The following is a 24,089-nucleotide window of genomic DNA, read 5'->3' on the forward strand; positions in this document are numbered from 1 at the left end:
CAAGCTCACCATAACCATCTGTCTAGGAGAGACTGGAGACTCCCATTCAGCACTGTATCCCTCCACTCTGCTCCTCTCCCCTCACTCAACCCACCCTCACCCATCCCCTCTTTCTTTTTGGGACAGATTTTGGTGGAGGGCACAGTTGGTGATGACTTCAATGGAGACATCGCCATTGATGACCTTTCATTCCTTGACTGCGTCCCATATGAAGGTAATTTAGAACCTCCACACTCAGTCATCCCACTCTGTCCCGCTGTGTCCCATGTGCTGTCACATTAAGCGTGTTTGTTTTACTTCAGGGGACCTGCCACCAGTGAGCCCCAGCCCCACCCCTACGCCTACCCCCACCATGACCCCCACGGCCCAGCCCCACAGCTGCCCCAAAGGGGAGTTTGTGTGTGGGGCCCCTGGGGAGTGTGTGGACCAGAGTAAGGTGTGTGACTTCAGACATGACTGTTCCGATGGCTCAGATGAGTTCAGTTGTGGTGAGTACTGCTACACCTCAGATGGAACAGTTATATGGTGAATATTAGTTAAAGTTATTACAACTGTACCTCACTTTATGACTATTACGTGTAAGTTTGCAGCTAAATTAATTGCCCACCCATAATGTGAACTCCAAAGTGCTGAGTTTAAACTTGTACCCAAATGAATAAATGTTCTCACACTTTCTCTCTATTTCTCTCTTTCTGGAATTTCCCTTCCTTCCTCCCTCCAGTGAAGGAGGTGTGTGACTTTGAGGGGGGTGACCAGTGTGGATGGACCATCAGCTGTCACGCCATATCCAACAACCAGCACTACTTCATATGGCTCCCTGACCAGGGGGAAACCATTCACTACGGGGAGCAGTACCATCGGCCCGTCAACGACCACACCTTGTGAGCACTCTACATCAAGTTTTCCCACACCTAACACATCTGGTTCTGGGATAGACACATTCTGACTCAGAGTGTTGCTGTCCACTTTGCCATGGGCACTGAACTAGAGTGGGCAGTGTAGCTGGGGACCTTGAATTGGTGTGATAGCTCATCTGAGGTCCTTGAAAACAAAGAGACAGATCAGAATGGTTGTTCCACTCCTGCTACCTCTACCTCACTACCCTCAATCTTTCTATTCCCGTAATTTCATCTACTTGGACTTTGGGCCAGAGAGCAGACGCAGTCATCTCTCAGCCCTCAGTCCCATCTAGTCCTGCTGTTGTCCTTTACACTTCCCTCGTGACCAATCGATACTGCTCTGCCGGCTCTACGGAGAGAGAAGCGGAGCTCTGTGTTTTGTAAGCCCTGGGAAGGCTCTTCCCTCTGGGGGGCAGTGGGCTGGGGAGTAGGGGGGCAGGGGAATGGGTATTCTGGTGATGGGAGCTCATGGAGATGGATGAGACAGGCAGGAGATTCCCAGGGCCCCACTCACCCATGGTTCTTTGACTGACAGAATGTAAGACTTAGTAGAGCTCAGCTACTAGGATCAAAGAGACTGGAATTCTCTATGCCGCCGTAACTGTATGTGTGTATGCGGGTGTGTGGGTATGTGTGTGTGTGTGTGTGAGTGTGTTAGGAGAGATAGGTCTGATAAGAACAGATATGTCTCATACTCTCTGGAGATGGCCAAACATTCCATTTCACGGTTGAGCAGAAAATAAAGATTGGAAACAGCAGTGCTTCCTGCTAAATTAGGGGGGTTTCGATTATAAGATTTGTAGAGGTGTGCAGAAAGTGATGAGGGATCAAATCAAATCAAATTTATTTGTATAGCCCTTTTTACACGCAAGCATGTCACAGAGGGCTTCACATGCGCCCATAGAACTGCCCCTCAACCAACCTAAACCCATGAGGGAGAGCACACATGTATTAATACTGATTATACTGGTATCTCACTCCAGGTAGATATATATATATTGTACAAACAAACAGTGCTAAAAATGATTAAACATCCAACCTTCACCCAATACTTCATCAGGTGTAAAGTAAAATGTAAACAAGGTTAACCTTTGCCACCAGGGGCAGTAAGGAGGGATGGTACATGTATGCTGACAGCTCTAACGGTGGTTATGGCCACATCACTGACCTCCAGACTCCCGTCATCTCATCTACTGGGCCCCAGTGCACCCTGGGATTCTGGTACCACATGAGTGGGTTCACAGTGGGGGCTCTGCAGGTGAGGGAACCAATCACGCTTCTTTAAAAATCAACTCAGACAAGAGACTGTCAGTTGAATAATGGTTTGTATCACATGACCATGATGGGAATACCTTGCCGTCGTCATCATCAGGTGCTGTTGAAGTTGGGAAATGTTACCCAGGAAGTGTGGTCGCAGACCGGTAACCAAGGCAACCAATGGAGACGTGGAGAGGTCTTTTTGGGGAAATCCAGCAACTTCCAGGTCTGTTGATCATCTTGCTACACAGAAGGTTACATTTAGTCATTTAGCAGATGCTCCTATCCAGAGCTTATCCAAGGTTAAGTCAGTCTGTTGTTCTTGGGTGAATGTTTGTTTTTAGCCAGAGCTATTGTATTCTTTGTCAGAGTATTCTGTGTCTGTGTTGCGTTTTATGATGCATCTTTATGTCTGTGAAGCCTTGTGATTGGGTCAGCCTAGTTCATTCATTAAACAAAACCAGGACCTGGACATTAGCACCAGACTTGTCATTTTAGCTCCACATAATAATGTCCTTTGTGTCGGTATCCTCTGATATCTACCAGCCTCCCTCCCTCTGTCTGGCAGACACAGCTCAACTCTTCAGAGAGGCCAATTAGTGTCTGGAATGACCTTTCACACCCCAGCATCATGTCTCCAACAGACGCTTTTTCACTATCAGAGAGACGCGCAGTGCCCTTTCTGTCTCTTCAGAGAGCCCTTTAACAGACAGCTGCCCTTAAAGTGTTGTCTGAACATCCAACTCTATGTAATTAGAACTTTTGAATGGCTCTGAATAATGTTTGTTTGATGCCATACATGTCCAGTGTGTTGAAGGCCTTCTAGCAGTGATTGTTGGGTGATACCTCGTTCTGGCTAGTTGTCACTCTATGAGGCTTGACTGTTTGAAGTCTTGAAGGAGGTTTGACAGGGCGGCTTGTTTCTATTGGTCAGGTGGTGTTCCGGGCCAAGCGTGGAATCAGCTACCTTGGAGACGTGGTGATTGACGACGTTGCCTTCCAGAGCTGTGCCCCGCCCCTCACCCCTGGGCTACCCTGTGGTCCTGAGGACTATGCCTGCGCCAACGGGCACTGCATCCCCCACGGCAACCTCTGTGACTTAATCGATGACTGTGGCGACGGCTCTGACGAGGACCTCTACATCTGCAGTGAGGCTTTTCTCCTGCCTGATCAAAAATGCCTCTATTGCTGACCAGGGTTTCTTTGCGACTTTTTAACAAAAGTAGAACGAGACGACTTCTCTCTTTCCTCTCACAGAGGGATTCAGCGGACGCTGCAACTTTGAGTTTGACCTCTGCTCCTGGCGCCAGTGCAAGCAGGATGATTTTGATTGGTTGATCAAAGCTGGCAGCACCCCTACGGTTGGCACAGGGCCTTCCACAGACCACACCCTGCGGGACCCGTCTGGTCACTACCTCTACCTAGAGACCTCCTTCCCCCAGGCGGTCGGAGACTCCGCTCGCATCACAGGACCCCTCCTCAGCCACAGGAGCAAGCAGTGCAAAGTGGGTCAAGGGTCAGGGGTCAGGGGTCAGCATCTAGAGGGCAATAAGTGAGAGGGGTCAACAGAAATCTTCCTGGATTTGTGGTGGAGTTGAAATTGAAGGTGAAGGGTGGAGTTGAGGCTGGAGGTGAAAAAGTCAAACCCAGTTTGAAGACGAGGGATCAGTTTTATAAGATAATTAGGTTGTAAAGATCAAATATTCCTGAAGGACAATGTCAGCATTTCCCCTCAGACCAGATAGGAAGGCGGGTTTATCACCCTCTCTCTTCTCAGTCATACTGAGCCAGAGTCTTACATCCTCCTGTGTGTGTACGTGTGTGTGAACCTACCTCCTGACTTACTGCTCCGGACAATGTGTAGCAGTGTCTGTTTCATTCCAGGGCAGACCTGTCAATCAATCTCAAAATACAGCTGACAGACTCCAATTACTCAAAATGGAGGGAGGAGAAAAGAGGAGAGGTGAAGAGCAGAGCAGAGGATAGGAGATGAATGAAGAAGAGATGAGATGAGGGAAGGGGAGAAAACGGAGAGGAAGTAGTTTGGTTGCAGCAACAGCAGCTGCCTCTATTGTCCTGCCTTTGCCTCACTTCTCTGGCCCAGTGTCAGGTGACCTTTGGAGGAGAGTCATTCTGTAGAACTCGTTTTCCAGCCTGTGTTGGAGAAACTGGCTTTGTGGACAGGTCTTAACGAATACAGGAAATGAAGAGGGAAGCAAATGGGTCTATTGGGAGGACCGGTCTCATGAAAACTAATTACCTCTACAATAATAGGCCTCAACTTCCTTCTCTTGGTCTGTGGTTAGGAGACCACTGTTTTTCATCCACTAATCAGGGTGCAGCAGAAAGTCTGTGGTAATTGTAAAGCATACTGTGACTCTCATGTTTATCATTCACCCAGACATTTTACAACTTTGCCTTGGACTATTCTGAATGTACAATGCATGAACACTTTGACACCGAAAACCAGTATAGGTTTCTCACGTCATCAGATCAGATCAAATCATAAAATATGACACACCGGACCATTTTATATCCTTTAGTTGAATATCATACCATCTCATATACCATATCATACTGTACCCTATTGCATCAAATCATATTATATTACGTAATAAACAGCATGCTCCTTTTTAGATCCGCTTCTACCTGCACATGTCTGGAGTCGGCATCGGATCTCTCCACGTTCTCCAGGTGACCTCTTCCTCTCCCCTGCTGCTCCTGAACCTGACGGGAGACCAGGGGAACTACTGGCAGCGCAGAGAGATCGCGCTCGCCTCCCTCGTGGACTTCCGGGTCATGTTTGAGGGCACAGTCGGCCACACCGCTAAGGGGGACGTCTGTCTGGATGACATCACCTTCTCGTCTGGATGTCTGCTCTCCTCCTCCTCTCCAGGGGAGCCTCCGTCACCTCCGGGTAAACTTCAGAGTCCCCCTCTCCTCAGAGTCCTCCTCTCCTCAGAGTCCTCCTCTCCCCTCAGAGTCCTCCTATCCTCAGAGTCCTCCTCTCCTTAGAGTCCCCCTCTCCTCAGAGTCCTCTTCTCCTCAGAGTCCTCCTATTCTCAGAGTCCTCCTCTCTTCAGAGTCATCCTCTCCTCAGAGTCCTCCTCTCTTCAGAGTCCTCTCCTCAGAGTCATCCTCTCCTCAGAGTCCTCCTATCCTCAGAGTCCTCCTCTCTTCAGAGTCCTCTCCTCAGAGTCATCCTCTCTTCAGAGTCCTCCTATCCTCAGAGTCCTCCTCTCTTCAGAGTCCTCCTCTCCTCAGAGTCCTCCTCTCCTCAGAGTCCTCCTCTCCTCAGAGTCATCCTCTCCTCAGAGTCCTCCTATCCTCAGAGTCCTCCTCTCTTCAGAGTCCTCTCCTCAGAGTCATCCTCTCCTCAGAGTCCTCCTCTCTTCAGAGTCCTCCTCTCCTCAAAGTCCTCCTCTCCTCAGAGTCCTCCTCTCCTCAGAGTCATCCTCTCCTCAGAGTCCTCCTATCCTCAGAGTCCTCCTCTCTTCAGAGTCCTCTCCTCAGAGTCATCCTCTCCTCAGAGTCCTCCTCTCTTCAGAGTCCTCCTCTCCTCAGAGTCCTCCTCTCCTCAGAGTCCTCCTCTCCTCAGAGTCTTTATCCCTCAGTGAGCTTTCGCAGGCCAGTGGGAGCCATTGGGCTGAAGTTTGTCCATAAACAAGGACTAAGTGGGACCAGAAGATAGAAACGATTCGGGGTATGGTCTAGCCAAGCAGAACTGGTTGACTCAACAAAACTGGAGCTTTTTCTGTGTCTGCTTTTCTGTGTCTGCCTCTCCTGTAGCGTTCATCCACCAGGGGGCAGTGTACTCTTCAGGTTGGCCAGGGGTTTGTGGCAGAGGGCAACGGGGGCAAACAGTAAGGATGGCATTTACTATGCTGACAAGTTTACTCACGTTTGCAGAGAAAGGACTGACAAGTAACTAGCGCTGTATTAAAGGATAATGGGCGTGTGTGTGTGTGTGTGGGGGGGGGGGGCTGTCCTTTTTACAGCAGTAGTGTAGCTCAAAACGAAGCAGCCATTAGTTGCAGCCAACAGCTTTTCTCCTCTGGGGAATGTTGTGAATGTGTGTTCATTATTGGCTGTGAGCCAGTATGGTTACCTAGACTGGAGAGGGGTCTTCCTGTCTTCCAGTGAGGCCGTGCGGTAGAGCTGATTCCTTCTGGTCGTCTGCACCTGAAGAGGAACAAAGAAACTGGAGAGACTTATTTCCCTTTTTCTGCTTTAATTACTGCCCCCCCCCAGCCCCTCATCATGCCCCATCTCCCTCTCTAGTACCTCCCCAACCCTCTCTTTGACCCTGTCGCTGGAATGCCTGGCTCAGAACCATCATGGATTCCCGAACACCGTCCGCCCCCACCCCTCCGCCCGCCGACCCCACACCCTCCACTCCACTCTCCTCACTCTCTCATCTAATCCCCTTCCCCCCTCCCCCACTCCCCCACCCTCTCCTCCTCCACATACAATAGGAGCTGAGCCGGACTTAAGGTTCCACTTCTTTGTCCTCCTAAGCCACTGAAAGAGAAACTAATACATCACTGAGATGAGATGTTTTCACTTGGGTTACCCTCCACTTTCCAAGTGAATTCCACTTCCTTGTAAAGGAAGTCACGAGACTTGTCCACGAGTACAGCTGTCTCCTTTATTTTTTAGAACACGGTTTTCAGCTGATGAAATTGCACAAGAATGTATTGACATCTGTGGGTCATGCAGGAACTCTTATTGTGGGAGATAATCTACTGTAGCATTTCTGGAGAGCGCCTCAGCTTAACCTCTCGATGGAATGGTGCTCTGCTCCTCCACTGTCTGACCCCTGACCGTTGATAGCTGCTGTTCATGATGAATGGGGGTGAAAAGGCATGGCAAACATATCAGCCAACCGACCCCAAGATTACTCCGGCTCCCCCCTGTCTTCATATGGAATCCATTACCCTCAACACCATCACCCATCACCCAAGACTGCAATGAACTGTGATATAAACTGGCTTTGGGAAAAGCAGATTGAATCATCCTTCCTTTTATTTTGTTTTCAGTGTGTGGTGAGTTGTGTGTGTGTACTGTGGCTTACTGTGTGTTGTGTGTGTGTTATGTTTGTGTTCACTGCAGGTCCTTGTCTGCCAGGTTTCCTGCAGTGCAAAAATGGCCGGTGTTTTAGTCCGAAGCATCTCTGTGACTTCAGAGACAACTGTGGCGACGGCACAGATGAAAAGGATTGTGGGACTTCCTGCACCTTCGAGAGCGGCCGCTGTGGTTGGAAGAGTTCCCTGGCGGATAACTTTGATTGGACTTTGGGTGGTGGCTTTGACAAAAGCGTTCACCCACCATTCGACCATACTTTAAACAACGAGAGAGGTAATAATCGAGTGTCATGACTTGTATTTGACTGCAGATCAAGATGTTAAAAATCCCCTCTGTCACTTTGGATAAAAGTATATTCTAGGTATGCAACAATATAATTATTGTGTCATACTTTAGATCTGTAAGAATTCAAGTGCATTGAATGGCTGTAGCTTGTACATTCTTTATGCTATTGCTAATACGTACACACTCAAGTCTTGGAGTTTCTGATAGTTGCAAAACTTTTTCCCCTCCTAAGTTTGGAGGTTTAATCATTGCCTTGTGGGGTACCTAGCTGGCACTGTGGGGTGACACCAAGGGCAGTGGCACTGATTGGATTCTGACCCGCATACCCCTCTCCCTCCCACCCCACTGACCTCAGTGTCATTTATCCCCAGAGGCTCAATGAGCCTGAGGAGAAATAGACTGAATGCATATTGGTCAGGCTAACCTCCGCTGTCCATTTCTTCCCATCCATTTCTTCCTCTTTCTCCTCTCATTTCTCCTTTTTCTTCCTCCATCACACATTCCTTCTTTCTTTGGAACCCCTCTTTCTCTCCATGGCCCTTTTCTCCCTTCCTCTCTGTCTTCCTGTGTATATATTTCATATGAAACGATCAATCCCCCTCCACCACACGCCCCCCCCAGGACATCTTGTCTATCTGAAGGCCACTCCTGTGGGACTGAAAGGAGACAAAGCTCACATGAAGAGTTCTCCATGGAAGGAGTCCAGCTCCATCTGCAAGCTTCGCTTCTGGTACTACATCTCCCAGAAGGCATCAGGCACCATCCGCTTACTAGTCAAGGTAAGAGGTTTGTCTCTGGGAGGTCTTGTTCATCCATGTTATCTACATACTGTTCTGTGTGTCATAACGACATGCACTGTTTATGTCACAGTGACATCGGTCAGACAGTTTTGTTGGTCAGAGTGCTCCAGTTCGAAAAATAAGCAGTGGCTGCCATGGTTACTCAATGACGGCATGGTGTTATTTCTGTCTAATAATTCTGGAAAAAGGGCTCCGTCAGTAATAGTCAGTGGAGAGCATCTGCCCATTTGCCATGCTCTCAATGATGCTGCTGAGTACAGACCAGCAGGCTGGCACTCTGGATGCCAGGCTGTGTCTGCAGGTCAGGGGAAGAGCCTGCAGAGGGGGGGGGGGGGAGAGGTTGCTGCGGGGGGATAACAGCCAGGCAGTGCCACTGTGCCATCTGGACCAAGGGTACCCCAGTAGACCCCCCTACCCCCTACCCCCATGAGCCTTCATCCTTTGCCTGTTCTGAGGGCTTCTAATAGTCGAGCACACCTTCATGTATTTAACCTTGTACAAACACACATGTTGGATTGAGTGGGACCTTGACAGAAGCTCAGTCTGCCAGGCAGGCTTCCTCCCTCTGATGACTGGTTTGTTTCCTCTCAGACTTGATTAGACTCCGTAAGGGTGGGGCTCAAGGTTAAGGTGCGGCACATCTTTGGTTCAGCGGTTGTTTTCACTCTGTGTATGCATGCGAGTGTGTGTGTACGTGTGTGTGTGTGTGTGTGATTCTCTAGCTCCATTCGGAGCAATTTGCAAGGCGGGACAGGAAGTCATCATGTAAATTCCATCAAAGCTCTTCATTTCCCCTCAAGCAGCGGTGCGCCATGCTAATGCTGCTGACTGCTTCTGCTATGTGATGAGGAAGACAGAGACAACACTGACTCTTACCTACCCCCATATCATACATTTCTTTTACACAGCCACTGTAAAACAAATCCCTTCAAGCAAATATAACATTCAGAGTATGACCATTATTCTAGTATTAAAGCAAGTCGAACACAGCGAGCAGAGTATTGTAATACAGAGCGTAGAGCAAATTTGCTCCTGTGCGGCTCTGACTCACCTCCCATCTGACTACACGGCTTCATTATCTAAGCTTCATCGATCAGATGTTGAACTGATGCCCTGGCTGTTCGCTCTGACCATGAGACTCCTGTCTGCCTGCATCTGTCTCTGGCTCCCTGGTGTGACATCCCTGCCACAGACAGACAGACATGAGATGGACCGCAAGGCACTCTGTGATGGGTCCTCTCATGGGGGTCGGAATGCACAAGATGTAACCTTTAAGAATGGTCCCGATTGGTTGAGGAAATGAGACGAGGGGATTGGTTGACTCTGTGGTGGTTATGGATTCGAAGGTCATGGTGTGATCACACCAGAGAAAGGAGGGTGTGAATGAGGGCTAGTGAATCAGTGTAGAGTCAGATAAGATGTTTTAGTAACATGGTTGTTGGAGTGTGAATGGCATGTCAGTTAGCATGAATGTTGGAAACCCAGAGTGTAGACAGTATTACACCCATCTGAATGTTGACTTGTTTTGTGGCCCAGATGTTTCTCTCAAAATCTGCTCTGTTTACAGTGCATTGATATTTCAAAAGGTTGTACTGACACACACACACACACACATTTGCTTGTGGTTCACTGTGTATATTGATTTTGAACACACATAGTGTGTAAATTCATGTCTGAAAATGATCAGTCTGTTGGGAAACTTTCCAAGTTTGGCTTCACAACTTTGCATCCCTTTTGTTATCCGAAGAGCAGAAAAAAGTGGATGTACTTTGGATTGAAGGTGAGCTGACAACCAAACGACTGCCAACACTGCCATAAAATGAAAAAGCCATGAATATAAATTGGATTTTGGCTTAGCAGGACATTCAATATACTAAGACATTATGGGAGATTTCAATGGAATATTTATTCTGAGGTGATATTACAACTTACCCAGTTCGTTTAGACTCCTGGAATTGTCATCAGTGATACTGAAATAAAGTTATGTAACTGTACGTCCTCTCTGATTGAGGCACAAAGTGGATTTGCTGTCACACTGCCAGACTATGAACTTAGAAAATGATCTTTCAAATTGATCTGATCAGCACCCTGATTGAGCTTGCATTGAGGCATCAAATCACAGGTCACAGCAGACACTCCTCAGTACTGCACTACTGGTATGTAAAGGTCCTGTTCGCTTCCAATATCCCGTATAAATCTGGATAAGTATTTCAATGAGACAATATATTAATACAGGCTTCACCCTCCCAGTAACAAGATTATTCTAACAAAGATTCCATTGGCAGAGGACGGGAAGAGTCCAACAGACAGAAAGTGCGGTTCACCCCAGGGGGGCAGTTTAATAAGCTTTCAAACTGCTGAGCAGAACACGACATTGCTTGTCCTCTGTTTTGAGTAGATTAAGTCCAGCCCCTTCTCTCTCTCCTGTCTCTGCAGTGTACTGAGCCCTTTGGCAGAAACATATATTTACAGCTGATTAGCTAGTGTTATGGTACAGGCCTAAGGTTAGCTTCTTGTTTTGTTGTGTTACACTCAGTACTAGAACAGAGGGAGGTCAGATATGGATACACATTCTGTCCTTACAGGGACTAGATAACCTAAATCTATGATGTCACTTGTAACTGCTGAGTCCTGGCTATTTTTGGTGTTTATCAAAGTTTATTATCTTCTTTGAAGGAGCAACTTGAATCCTCATCATTCCAGATGTCTGCCATCCTAATGTAATAAGAAGATACAAATGAAGATAGTTTCTGTGTTTGCATCATCGTCAGCATTGTCTCTACTCTCAGACAGTCAATTACTGCACAACTCCAAAATCCATATCCCCTCTGCCTCCACCATGGGAGTCCTCTCAGTCTATACGAGGCCTTCCTCACCCCTGGAACCATCAGGCCTCCATTAAGTGGTTTGGCAGTGGCTTCTTCAGCAGGTCTGTATGTAGACCCAAGATTAAACAGGAGCTGATGCATGTCTCTAAATGGTCTGATGTACATCCCAATAGGACACGCTAGAATGAGTGTTACTGTCAACTGTAAATAAGAACCATTTTTCACTTTTCTGATGACACTATCCTCCACTGTCCACTAAAAAGGATCCATGACACTATCCTTAATCGTGTGAGATGACAGTGTACCAGTCAGATCTAGAAGAGAATTATCTTTCAATTAAAAGATAACTCAAGGCTCTATTTAGCTGTCTGGATAAATGACTTGCAAAATCCTTGCAGTTGAGACACTGGTGTGTAACATAGCCATAAAGGAGCCTTGAAGTCATTGTACATACAGTTTGTTTCACAGCTTTATTAGTTGGGATGAAGGGCCTTTACAGCTCTATGGGAACAGACAGAGGATTTACTGGTAAAACATTGAGCCTGGGTTTTAATGCCTATATGTCGTAATGCAACTAATACAGTTCATTCAGACCAGAGACATGTTTGTACATGAGTGTCTGGTCTGAGGGTGAGAGCCAAATTATGTTCTTCCAATGTCATTACAATGACCACTCCACAATGGCCGCCTTGATTCGAGGCAGCAGAGCTCCTTCTATGAGTCACTCTGAGCTCCATAGTGTCTTACTGTTTAAAAGCACTAAGTGCTACAGCTTTGAATAAACTTCCCTGTTTAAGGCTTGGCTTGCCCTGTCACTTCATTCCACCTCCTTCTATTCTCCACCTCTTTTTCTCTCCTCTTCTGTACGTCTTCTACCCCTCTCCACAGACCGAGAATGCTCTGACGGAGGTGTGGAGCCGAACAGGGAACCAGGGAAAGCAGTGGAACCGAGCAGAGGTTCCTTTGAGGAAACTGAGAGACTTTGAGGTTATTTTCGAAGGGGTTCGTTCTGCAGACCTGGGCGGAGGGGCCTCCCTGGATGATCTGGAGTTTCTAGACTGTGCCCCTAGTGAGTAACACACACTGTACTACAGCAACTATTTCTTGTCTTCCTTGTCTTGGGATATGACTTGGCATGGATGGCGTCTCATGGGATGAGGATCTCAGACATTAAAAGATTTATAGAAAGAGCTAATTGGAAGCCAATGGAGTTAATTCACTTATCGTCTTCAACTATAGGATATGAGTTTATGATTACCACGCGTGAACACAGCCTAATTACATTTTGGTTGTGTCATTGACAGTTCCTTGGAACTGAAGTTGAAGCCATGAAATCATACGTTTGATGTTGTGAATTGAACAGTACCTGCGGCCATCCTTGAATAATGTGGATTAAATGAGATTATGCTTCTCTGGCAGCGTTTAAATGTGATCCTCTAGTTGCCCTGCAAGCCAACTGACATTCAGCCGTGCATTGAAGAGATCTCCTTTTGCTACAAACTTGTTTTGCTACTCAGTCAGAAACCCTTTCTTTTGGACAGATGTGGCAACAATATGCCATACATAGGTCATACACACACACACACCCACATACTTGTGTACACACACACACCCACATACACATGCAGGGGATGACAGGGGATCACATGCTCTTTCTAGATGTTTCTGTCATAGACCGATGTTTCACATTAGTTTAACACAGTAAGAAGGCCCTGGCAGAGGTCTAGCCAGAAGATGGCAACTGGCCATACCTCTGCTGTGCTCCCCTCTGAAACTCACACACACACTCTCTCCCTTACACACACAAACACACACACACATACTTACATGGTTGCATGGTGCACATGCAAAATAGGTTTGCGAGCAGTTCCATTGTTGCAACCTTGAGAAACTCTGCCTTTCTCACTCTAATGGGACATTTATTATCCTCACTGCCACACACACACGCACGCATCACAAACACTTCTTATCCGGCTGATCCCTGTCTGGGATGTTCTCTCTTAAACAAGGCTGCGCAGCAGGAGCAGTGTTTGATGACTGTGGCCTAGTCTGCTGTTGTTTACTCTGCTGTGGCTGTTCCTGGTCTCTGGAGCCAAACAACAAACAGATAGAGGATGGATTGAGGTGAGCAGAAAAAGAAAAGTGGTACCAGAGAGTGAGGGAGGTAACAGAAGAGAGAGAGAGTTCTATCATCCAGGGCTGCATCTCAACGTCCTCCTTCTCTCGGTTGGAAAGCACAGCCCCCTGACTCACTGTGATATACTGCGTCACAGCTGTCAAGACCACCAACACTGAAGTCTCAATACACCGGAGTTACACCTCGAACTCAAGCGAGTGATGGGATATGAGTGGCACTCCTGTAGGGTTGTCTCCTCATTGTGACTGTGTCTTTATGCATGTGCATGCATGTGACTGCGTGTAACTGTCTGCGTGTCTGTGACCATGTGTGTGTGTCTGTGACACGTGTGCTTGTGTTTTAGATGCTGTGGTCCCTGACTCCTGTCCGGTCGTCACTGACTTTGTGTGTGGCAGCGGGGACTGTGTGGAGGCCCGTCTGGTGTGTGACAGCAAGGCCGATTGCGAGGACGGTTCAGACGAGCGACACTGTGGTGAGGGCTTGAAACCCTGAGCTGTCTACTCACTTTCCCACTACAACGTGGACATCCATTGAGGTCATCCCCTTCCATTTAACCCATCTTGTCAGCCCTTTCTTTGTATCTCCTCTTCTCACACACACGCAATCCCTCTTCCAATCTCTTTCTTTCTTTGCCACGCTTGCTTGTTTCCATCCCTCTTCCCCCGCCTCCCAGACCACATATTAGGCCTTCCAGGTGCCTGTAACTTCAACATGGACCAATGGGAAGACACCTGCCAGCTGTCTCAGGACCCTGGCAACGACTGTGATTGGAGGATTGGCCAGAAGAGTGACACTCCCGGGACGGGACCTAGCGGTGACCACAGCCCTGGTAAGTCTGCCCCATACAGCCCCAGAGTACCGTCACAGTAGAGCAGCAAAAAATAGAATAGATTAAAATCTGTGGAATAGCAGAGGCCAAAAGTCTAACTAATCTCTTGGGCTGCAGGTAGATGGCTTTTCTGAGCCTCAGGTCTACTGTTAGATGGTGCCTAGCAACAGGCAATCTCCTGGTGTGGATTTGGAGCTGCTCTCGGAGCACTGAGGCAGATCAGTGAGGTTCCCAGAGCCAGGAGAGGATTTCCTCTCAGGAAATTTAGGCATTCTTCTGTTTATTGGCAACTCAAGGGGTGTTCATCGGATATTTGGGTTTGTTTACCATGGAAGGATAGCGTAGTGAGTGGTTGGAGATGGGAGGTGCATGTGTGTGTGGGTGTTCCGTGTTTCACACTGTAAAAAGACAGTTATCTAATATGTGGCACAATACATAATAGATTGACCCATTAACTCGACAAGGACAATGTTGTTTTTTACAAGGGATGGATACAGTTTTCCTCTGTCGAGCCATGATATGACACACACGTCCTCGATCAAACACACACACACAAACTCACCCCAGGGAGGGGCTACTCCACACATTTTATTGATCGCAAAGATACATGCAGTGGAGGCCTGTCTGGTGTCCGGGTTGACCTCACGATCCCTCTGCGAGGCATATCGATAGGCTCGGACAGTATCACACACACACACGCACACAAATGGTTTGGAGGCACGCTGTGAGACCGTAGCACATCAGACAAACAGGACCTGAAACACACCCAGAGGGACATCCACGTCATCAGGTTGCATCATCACTGATGTCCAGAGATACAGGGTCCAAAGAGGTCCCATGAAACAATCCACAGACAAATCCAAGTTTATGGTGGAAGGACCAGGACATGAAGGGCGAGCGCCCAGGACCCTATGCTGTCTGCTGTACAAGGTGGTCTTAGAGTCCCAAAGGTTATCTAATGTACAAAAAATTCCGCTTCCAGTTGATGTGGAAAACCGTTCCTTTGTTCTGGTTTCACCCCTCTGGTGTCTCCTCTCTGACCTCTCCAGCGAAGACAACACTTCAGTTATTTGTAACACAATGCTAAGCACTGCATGACACAAGACAAGGTAACAAAAGGCCTTTCAAAGCAAAACAGTAGTCCAATCTTAGGCACAACACTAACTTACAAGATTCAACTTTCAAGTCTTCAGACTGGGTTCTGGGCTGTTGCATCAGAGTGAGGATGTAAGAGAGTAGCAGCTTGTACTTATGGGACTTATCCTTGCGGGATGCTTTATGTCTGGAAACCTTTCACTGGAGCTATCGTTGATCATTGATACAGCCAGTGTATGTGTGTGTGTGTGTGTGTGTCTGTGTGTGTCTGTGTGTCTGTGTATGTGTGTGTGAGCGTGTTCATGTGTGGTTGTGTGTATGGACGTAATTATGTGTGTGTGTTTATCTAAATCAGACAGAGGGGGGAAGTACCTGTACGTCCACTCAGCCATTCAGAGGGAGGGGGACATCGCCACGGTGACGACACGGCACCTGTTCCCGGCCAGTATCGGCCTGTGCCACCTGCGCTTCTGGTTTCACATGCTTGGTTCTGAGAAGATGGGTACTCTGAAGGTGAGACCAACACCACCGCCACGGCTCTCCTCAGAGATACCCCTCCCTATTATTTTGAATCATGTCGAGGCCTCGTTTGTAGGATATGTTTTCCTGACCAAAAATAAGATTGTCCTCTGAAACTTCCCCTTCCTGCCTGATTGACCGACATCTCAGTGTTTCAGCTTATTAGCTGGCTACACCAGACAACAGTAGTCTCATCTATTTGATCTCATCTCAAACTTGTGCATCTCTGCCCTGTATGCACATTAAAAATAAATTTGTGAATGTCATGACGTTTTCTATAAGCTTACAGCACGTCCATAGTATAGAAGGGCAGGCAGGCAGGCAGGCAGGCAGGCAGGCAGGCAGGCAGGCAGGCAGGCAGGCAGGCAGGCAGGCAGGCAGGCAGGCAGGCAGGCAGGCAGGCAGGCAGGCAGGCAGGCAGGCAGGCAGGCAGGCAGGCAGGCAGGCAGGCAGGCAGGCAAACAGAAGGACAGCCCTCCAGACACACAGACCGACAGACAGTGTCTGACTTAGTGCTCATACCTGTTGCTGGGTTCTGTCAGGTCTACACCCTGGAACCCAGTGGAACCAGTCTCCTAATGTGGGCCGCCAGTGGTAACCACGGAGACCAGTGGTCCTACGCCAACGTTATAGTGTCCAACCCGGGGCCGTTCAGGGTACGCTTCCAGGTCGAGGTGGGCGGAGACATCTGGACGGACATCGCCCTGGATGACATCTCCTTCACGCCAGAGTGTACAGTTGGAGGTAGGTTATCTCCTTCCATCGCTGTCTGTGTCTATCTTTACTCTCTCCCCCTCTTTTTTCTCTCTTTCCTTCTCTCTTTCCCTCTCCCTTTCCCTCTCTCTCTTTTTTTCTCTCAAAGTCATCCATCCCTACCTTTTCTCTTTCTTCTTTTCTCACCCTTCCCACATCTTCCCACATTTAAATAAAGCCCTGTTTCCTTTAGGGTGGTTCATCTCTCTATTTCACTTTTCCCTACATTCTTCTTTCCCTCCCTCCCTGATTCCTTTCTTCTTGTGTATAAAGTGCTCTCTTTAGCCAGGGGAAGTGTGTGAATTAATGGAGCCTGTTGCCCCATAGGCCCATATAAATTCACAGTGGAGTCTGGGTCAGAGCTGGGAAGAGCAGAGAGCAATGGGGGAGAAAAGCAATTACATTTGTATTGTGTTGTTTCCCTCCCCTGCTCCCCCACCCCCACCCCCACCACCTATAACAGCAGCCTGCCTGTGGCTTCCTCTTCACTGCTCTTCTCCTCTCTGCCTCCATGAACACACACATGCCCACATGCACACTCTCTCTCTCTCTCTCTCTCTCTCTCTCTCTCTCTCTCTCTCTCTCTCTCTCTCTCTCTCTCTCTCTCTCTCTCTCTCTCTCTCTCTCTGTTCAATTGCCCAGGCTACATCATTAGAGCCCACACAATCCACTAGAGGTTCACACATTCGATTCAAGGACTCCGCACAGTCTGTGAGGAGAATAGACAGCAAAAAGGAAGTCGAAATTGCCCTCTGTGTTGCTAGAGGATGTGTAGTGAGAGTTGCCGTTGGTCTTCCAAGTAGTCTCTTTTACGTGTTCCCAAATATGTGTTTGTGGGTGTGTGTAGGCATCCCTGCAAGTGTGGAAACACATCTTATGCTTGCAGGCGTTCATGCCATCTGTTCTTACACACTGTGTGTGAGCGTGTGTGTGTCTGTGTGTGTAACATACAATTGTGTGTGTGTCCATTCATGTGTGTCTCTGTATGTCCATGTGTGTATGTGTGTGTCTGTGTCTGTGTGTCTATGTGTAAACCTGTGGGTGTGTGTGTGTGTGTTTGTGTCATTCCCAGGACCGGTGACCCCCCAGCCCCCGACCTGTGACCCAGAGCACTTCCAGTGTCTCTACTCCTTCTACTGCATCCCCCTGAGCTGGAGGTGTGACGGCCAGGCCGACTGTGCTGACCAATCAGATGAGGAGCAGTGTCCCAGCCTGACCCCGGGCACCGTGCCCCCCCAGGACCGTTGCCCCCCAGACCAGTACCAGTGCTCAGACTCCAGCTGCCTGCCCTCCATACTGCGCTGTGACGGGGTCCCTGACTGCCCCAATGGAGAGGACGAATATAGCTGCCGTAAGTGTGTGTGTGTTGTCCTGCCTGTATGTGTGCTTGTGTATAGGGAGTCTCACACACAGCTCTAAAACACACAAGCACGGATGTGTGAACAAAGCTTCAAATCCTACCAGAGCTTTCACTCAAGTTTCCTTTTGTTAAATAAAATATTGATTGTGATTTATGGTCGGAAAACTCTCTCTTTCTCTCCCTCTTCAGCTCTCTCTCTGTCTCTCTGTCTCTACTAAACTCATCAGTTCCTCCAACTCTCCATGTCATTCTCTGTCCTCTGCTCTGCCTCCTCCCCAGCTCTGCTGCAGTGTGAGGTGGGGGAGCTGGTGTGTGAGAACCCCCCCAGGTGTCTCCCCCAGCACCAACGCTGCGACCAAACTGTCGACTGTCTCACCTTCCATGCGGATGAGTCTAGCTGCCATGGTAACGTCTGAATGTCGTTGGTGCCTTTTGCACCTGTCTCTCTCTATGGTGCCAGTCAATGTGTTTTGTTGGGCTTGAAATGAATGCTGGATTTCCTGCCTTCAAACCCATCTGTGTGTTGCCCATAGGTGCTTTTTCAGCATTGAGGGCCCACCTCATAGGTCACCCCAGGCAGTGCCAGAACCTCTCTTAGAATCACAGTTGTTCTGATGTCATTCAGAAGCCCAGTTTGCCCATCAGGGCAGAGTCCAACAACTTCTGCATGATCATTAAATAGAGGAAATGCTCTAATATGGTCAATAAAACATGACGAGTGGCTATTGTAAAACAGTGTTACACAGTGGTACAGTGTTGAGGAAAAGGAGGGCATAGGATATACAGTAGGATGTTGGAAAACATGGAATTATCTTTTTAGGAGGTCTCTGCTACCCTCACATTGTTTAACAGGATGATGTTGAACTCTGCATTTGGTCTTTTGACAGAATGTCAACCAAATTACTGTTTGTATCACGGCTTGTGCCGTGTGAAGAATCGTGGGCCGGTTTGCATGTGAGTAGGATTACAAACAACACCCAGATGCAGCACACACATACAGATATACACTTTCACACTCTTTCTCTATCTCTCTTTCCCTCACCGTCTCCCTGTTTCACACAAACACACACGCAAACAGACACAAACACAGATAGAAGCTAGTTCTTTTCTTTCCTTGCTCCCTTCTCCTTTTCTCTCACTTTTGGCTGCCTTAAAACATGGAAATCCCATCAGTCTTGTTTCATTCCCTGGAAAAGACACGCTCCACAGACCGTAGGGGAGTCTAAGCTTATCCCCCAACAGCTTTCATACACACAGAAACACACTCATGCACACACACATTTTTCCCCCAAGGGGACTTTTCATAGATGTTCCTGGTCAAATGTGAACATTCCCCCACCCCTAGAGGTCTAGTTTGCGGGAGTGGTCGGCAAAAGACCAGAACATTATACTAATCCTGTGAATTTGGTGGGACTGTGACTGAACCTCTTCCCTCCACGGTCCTTCTTCTGTTCCTCCTCTCTGTTCCTCCTCTCTGTTCCTCCTAAACCCACACTGACCTGAGAGACCAGATCTGGTTCCACTGAGAGAGACTGGAGCATATTCAGAAGTAGCTCCTGGCTCCGATTTTCGTCCGCAGACCTGATGATACTTCAGCTGATACATAATCAATATTCTATACATCACTGATATGTCTTTTGGAGATGACATCCGGAAATATCAAATCTATTCAGAATCTATTCAGGTGTTATCAAACCATGTAAATGGTTGATTTTGTTGATTTCATAATGGTTTGTCAGTCACCATCAGTTTGTGTGATTGTGTGTTTTTCTGCTTGAGACAGGGGTTACAGCAGCTCTGGGCATGTAGATGGGCAGGGTGTGTGTGTGAGTGGGGGCATCTGGACTCCAAAATCACTTGACTGACAGAGCTATGCTATCCTCTGTCCTTTCCCACAATGCCGTGAGAATGTCACATTTAAATGCAAATAGTTTCCCTCCAGGAATGTTGGGCTGGATCCGTCTTTAACATTGTGCATTTCTATAATGTGCCAAGCTCTGGGGGGGGGGGGGGGGGTGATATTGGCATAGAGAAGGCTGATCTCTCTTCTCCGCTCCTCTCTTGTTCTTTCTACTTTATCCTATTGTCTCTCTCTTCCTTTTGCTCTTTCTCTCTCTTTTTCTTTTCAACCATCAAATGCTGTCCCTCCCTATGTCTTATTGTGACCAATTCACCCCCCATTCGTGATCATCTACTCCCCCCTCCCCCCCACCTCTTCACCCCCCTGCCACCTCCACCACCACCACCACCACCACCATGCACTGCCTGTCTAAACTCAACAGTGGCTTCACACTATCATTGGCATACTAGTCCCAATCCACCTGGTGGGCTGGAACCTAAACCAAGGACTGTCCATCATCAGCCATCTCAGCTGGTTCACACATACACACACATACACATAGACACACACCTACATGTACAGCACACACACACATACACACACTGGCCTCACAGCCTTTCCAGATAGCCCACTGTACTCTAATGAAGATAAACCAGCCCTAATGCAAGCAGCGTGTTCTGCATTCGACCATCTCATACATGGCTCTATCCCCACATTCTAGCCATGATATTGAACAGATGTGGACTTGGATAAGAAGCCTTGAATACGTTTGAGAAACAGTTATTTTCCCAGGGGCAGTACTACAACCATTTGTCAGAGATCACAATTTATACAGTACTTTTCTTGCTTTGTTTTGTGTCTATGTAAGATTGAATGATGAAACTAGTATCTTCCAATATGAGTACTTTTATGTTTTTTTACAGTAGGTAATTAGACTGAGTGGGTGTCCCCCTTGTCCTATGGGGTTTGACTTCAATGCCGCCATCTATGTTCTCTGTCAGGGTCGACATGTCCCAATCTGTCAGCATTTTACTGTTCCTTGTGTCCATTACCAAAATCAGTATGAATAGATGCAATGCTGCAGTAGAGTGGGTGACAGTTGCCTCTCAATGCCAATGTTAGTCTGTGACGTGAGGATCTATGACTGCAGATGCTCCCCTGGTTGGACGGGCATCCGGTGCCATGTGAAAAAGAAGCCTTCTCCCTCCATCCTACCCCCTGAGCCTGACTCCAAACTAGGTAAACGAATCCTGCTCTGTCACACAAGCTCTGAAACTACACTTTTATACCATAAGAGTGTAAATGATTCATTATCATTTAGAATTCAAAGAAATACTTGACTTTCATTTAATTACTGAAATGTACAGGCGTTACGTAATTAGTTTTCATTAAGACAGACTGTCAGTCAAAACTATGTCACTGTGTGTGGATTTGTTTACAGAATGTGTTTACAGTCTGAACCCATGTGTTCCGTGTTCTGTTCAGAGGCCATGTACGCAGGTATAGCTGTTGGACTGGTCCTTCTGATAGTGGGCATCACAGTCTCTGTTGTGTTTCTCTTCTTGAAGAAGCACTCTTTGATGTAAGTTCAGTGGTTTAAAATGTTATACTGATGATGAAGATGACATTGACTATGAGGAGGAAGAGAAGGAGGTGAAATTAATGATCATGAAAAGGAGGAGGATGATTGTGAGGAGGAGGAGGATGGTAAGGATGAATAAGAGGATGAGGATATTGTGCAGAAGAGCAGGAGGAAGATAGGGATGATAATGTGTTCATGTGCTGACTCCACAGTAAGCATGATCTCATGGACTATGGCGTGATGAATAACGCGCCCTTTAACTGGAGATCAGAGGTCAGTATGGAGCCCCTATCAATCACTTTAGTATGTTCTGTATTTAATTTTGAATGTGTAGTTGGGATTAGTCAACCGTATAAATCACATTACTCCACTTCTCTATATTGATAGGTCAGCTAACCACATCTGACATAGGTAGAGGTCCTAGTGGTTAAACAATGTCCTCCACGATTGTCCTTTTACACGGGGAACATTGATTTTTGTATGTGTTGTTTGGTGAGAGGGGGGGGGGGGGTAAAAGAGAGCGAGAAAGAGAAAGAGAGAGAGGGGGGGGGGTAAAAGAGAGCGAGAGAGAGAGAAAGAGAGAGAGAGAGAGAGAGAGAGAGAGGGGGGGGGGGGGTAAAAGAGAGAGAGAGAGAGAGAGAGAGAGAGAGAGAGAGAGAGAGAGAGAGAGAGGGGGGGGGGGTAAAAAGAGAGCGAGAGAGAGAGAGAGAGAGAGAGAGAGAGAGAGAGAGAGAGAGAGAGAGAGAGAGAGAGAGAGAGAGAGAGAGAGAGAGGGGTAAAAGAGAGAGAAAGAGAGAGATAAGGAGAGAGAGAGATAAGGAGAGAGAGAGATAAGGAGAGAGAGAGAGATAAAGAGAGAGAGAGAGACAAGGAGAGAGATGCCTGGAGCATTAGATCCAAGCTCTCCAGTCTATCCGCTACCATTGAGAAGCAGCCCAGCAGGAGCTCAAACTACATCAACATCACCAAGAGAGATCATTTTTATTAAGCACTAATGCATTTTAATAAGTGTGTGTAATGAGAGAGAGATAGTCTTAAATACATTTAGACTTTCAACTGCAATCACTTCCCGTGGAAAGGACACTGAGAACGCCTTTTCGGAGATGGAGACATAAAAATTGTCCAGTCGTCGTAATTATCATCAATTTGCTGTCTAAAGAGATATTTTTAGGACAAACTATTTCAGAGGTGTGATCCAGAGCAGAGAGAATGTCAAAGTAAATGAGAGAGGCCTTTCCTCTTCAGTAAGCATGAGTGACCCACAATATAGACACACGTTGTTCTTTTGTGTTTCACATCCACTTTTTTATCCATGCTTTCTTCCTCATCTTCTCATCTTGTTTTTTTTTTTTTACTTTTGCTCTGTCACCCTGTCTCCAGCCACCCTCCCTGGAGGTGAGGCCCAGAGCCTCCCCTGCTTCAAACCCACAGATGGGTGAGGGTCCTGGGCTGCCCATCAGCGTCTACCCCTGGAGAAGGAATGTGGAGGTGAGGGTTCCAACACACACACAGTCCCTGACAGGTCACTGACAATTACCATAATTGTCTGTATTTATAAAATGTGTTTGTGTCTGTGTTTGTGTGTGTTTGCATGTGTGCGTATGTGTGTGTGTATGTGTGTGTGTTTGCATGCGTGCATGTACTCCAGGGTCCAGGGGACAGAGATGCCAGACCGTCCTTCCCAAACCCACTGTACCAGTACCCCTCAGCTGGGGCAGCTAACAGCAGCTCAGAGGCATAACCACACATCACAACATCAGATAACAACAGCCATAATACCCATGTTATTATCACCATCACAGCCCAGGATGGACAACAGTCTTGGTGACATATTCATGAATGTATTTGTGAAGCTATCTGGCAACCAATGTTATAAATCCTCTCAGCACCTTCTCGGTCCATGTTTTCTGTGTAAAGTTGAGCTGTTTTGAGGTTCGGATTCGTGTACTTCTAGCATGTCTCAACATATGTTTCTAATAGTGAGGATCTGGATCATCATAAAACTTTAATTCAGGCAATGTATCAGCCTGTGTTCCAACATGATTTGGCATTTTGAATTTACATTCAGTGGCGTTGAGTAGGGTGTTCAGTAATAAAATGATACAGAGCGATCCAAACCTGTGACTGTATAACGGTATTGAGGCAGTTCTGAGTACCCCGTCTCTTTCCGGCTTTCTGCAGAATATAAACTGAGTCAGAAAAAATGTTGAGCTGTGCTCTTTACAAGGTGTTGGAAGGTGAATGTCTCCAGAATGAATAAAATCATTTGATAATTTGACACTTCAAATTTCACTTAAAAATGCTACGTTACATACGTTACACACACACACACACACACACACACACACACACACACACACCTCCTCCACTTCCTTCCCTTCTCTTCATTTAATCTCCCCACACTACTCACGTGACAGTCAGTTGACTGAGAATGTGCATCCAACTGCCTTTTCCCCAGCGCTTTCCCCTCCCCACCCCCCACCACCCCCACCTTTCTCTCTCTTCTCCTATTGTTCCTGGGAGCTTGGACTCAGTCTGTGGAACCATCGTTATTCTCTCCGCTGAATGGGAGAGGAGAGCTCCTGGAAGCATTTAGCCAGACCAGCGCAGCTCCCATCACTGGGCTTTTGTTGACGCACTTCTGTAAAGCAACACCAGTCAGCTGTTTTCACCCAGACTGTTGTTATTCCAATTATGCTAGCTATCCCTGGAGCCGAGGCAAAGGTCAGTGTTTGGTTGACACCTAGTGCACTCTCTCCGAAAGCCTCATGTAATGTAACGATTCCTGACCCTCAAATTTGGCAAATGAGCCAAAACAAT

At 47.4% G+C, this 24,089-nt stretch overlaps 1 protein-coding gene across 1 annotated transcript in view; it reads left to right on the plus strand.

The window, feature by feature from the left end:
• Nucleotides 1–23,547, plus strand: part of malrd1 (MAM and LDL receptor class A domain containing 1) — a 31,266-nt gene extending 7,719 nt beyond the window's left edge. The window contains exons 11-33 of the mRNA XM_047023892.1: nt 127–250; nt 318–488; nt 722–881; nt 2,001–2,157; nt 2,272–2,382; nt 3,091–3,304; nt 3,414–3,661; nt 4,794–5,073; nt 7,269–7,514; nt 8,148–8,305; nt 12,043–12,223; nt 13,635–13,763; nt 13,965–14,120; nt 15,571–15,728; nt 16,277–16,478; nt 17,560–17,838; nt 18,127–18,252; nt 18,735–18,801; nt 20,838–20,926; nt 21,173–21,269; nt 21,482–21,542; nt 22,650–22,757; nt 22,918–23,547. Of these exons, the coding sequence (XP_046879848.1) occupies nt 127–250; nt 318–488; nt 722–881; nt 2,001–2,157; nt 2,272–2,382; nt 3,091–3,304; nt 3,414–3,661; nt 4,794–5,073; nt 7,269–7,514; nt 8,148–8,305; nt 12,043–12,223; nt 13,635–13,763; nt 13,965–14,120; nt 15,571–15,728; nt 16,277–16,478; nt 17,560–17,838; nt 18,127–18,252; nt 18,735–18,801; nt 20,838–20,926; nt 21,173–21,269; nt 21,482–21,542; nt 22,650–22,757; nt 22,918–23,010 (3,615 nt within the window). The 3' untranslated portion in view covers nt 23,011–23,547. The remainder of the gene's footprint in view (nt 1–126; nt 251–317; nt 489–721; nt 882–2,000; nt 2,158–2,271; nt 2,383–3,090; nt 3,305–3,413; nt 3,662–4,793; nt 5,074–7,268; nt 7,515–8,147; nt 8,306–12,042; nt 12,224–13,634; nt 13,764–13,964; nt 14,121–15,570; nt 15,729–16,276; nt 16,479–17,559; nt 17,839–18,126; nt 18,253–18,734; nt 18,802–20,837; nt 20,927–21,172; nt 21,270–21,481; nt 21,543–22,649; nt 22,758–22,917) is intronic.
• Nucleotides 23,548–24,089: the final 542 nt, after the last annotated feature.

The sequence above is a fragment of the Hypomesus transpacificus genome, chromosome 8 (genome assembly GCF_021917145.1).
Source record: "Hypomesus transpacificus isolate Combined female chromosome 8, fHypTra1, whole genome shotgun sequence".
Lineage (NCBI taxonomy): Eukaryota > Metazoa > Chordata > Actinopteri > Osmeriformes > Osmeridae > Hypomesus > Hypomesus transpacificus.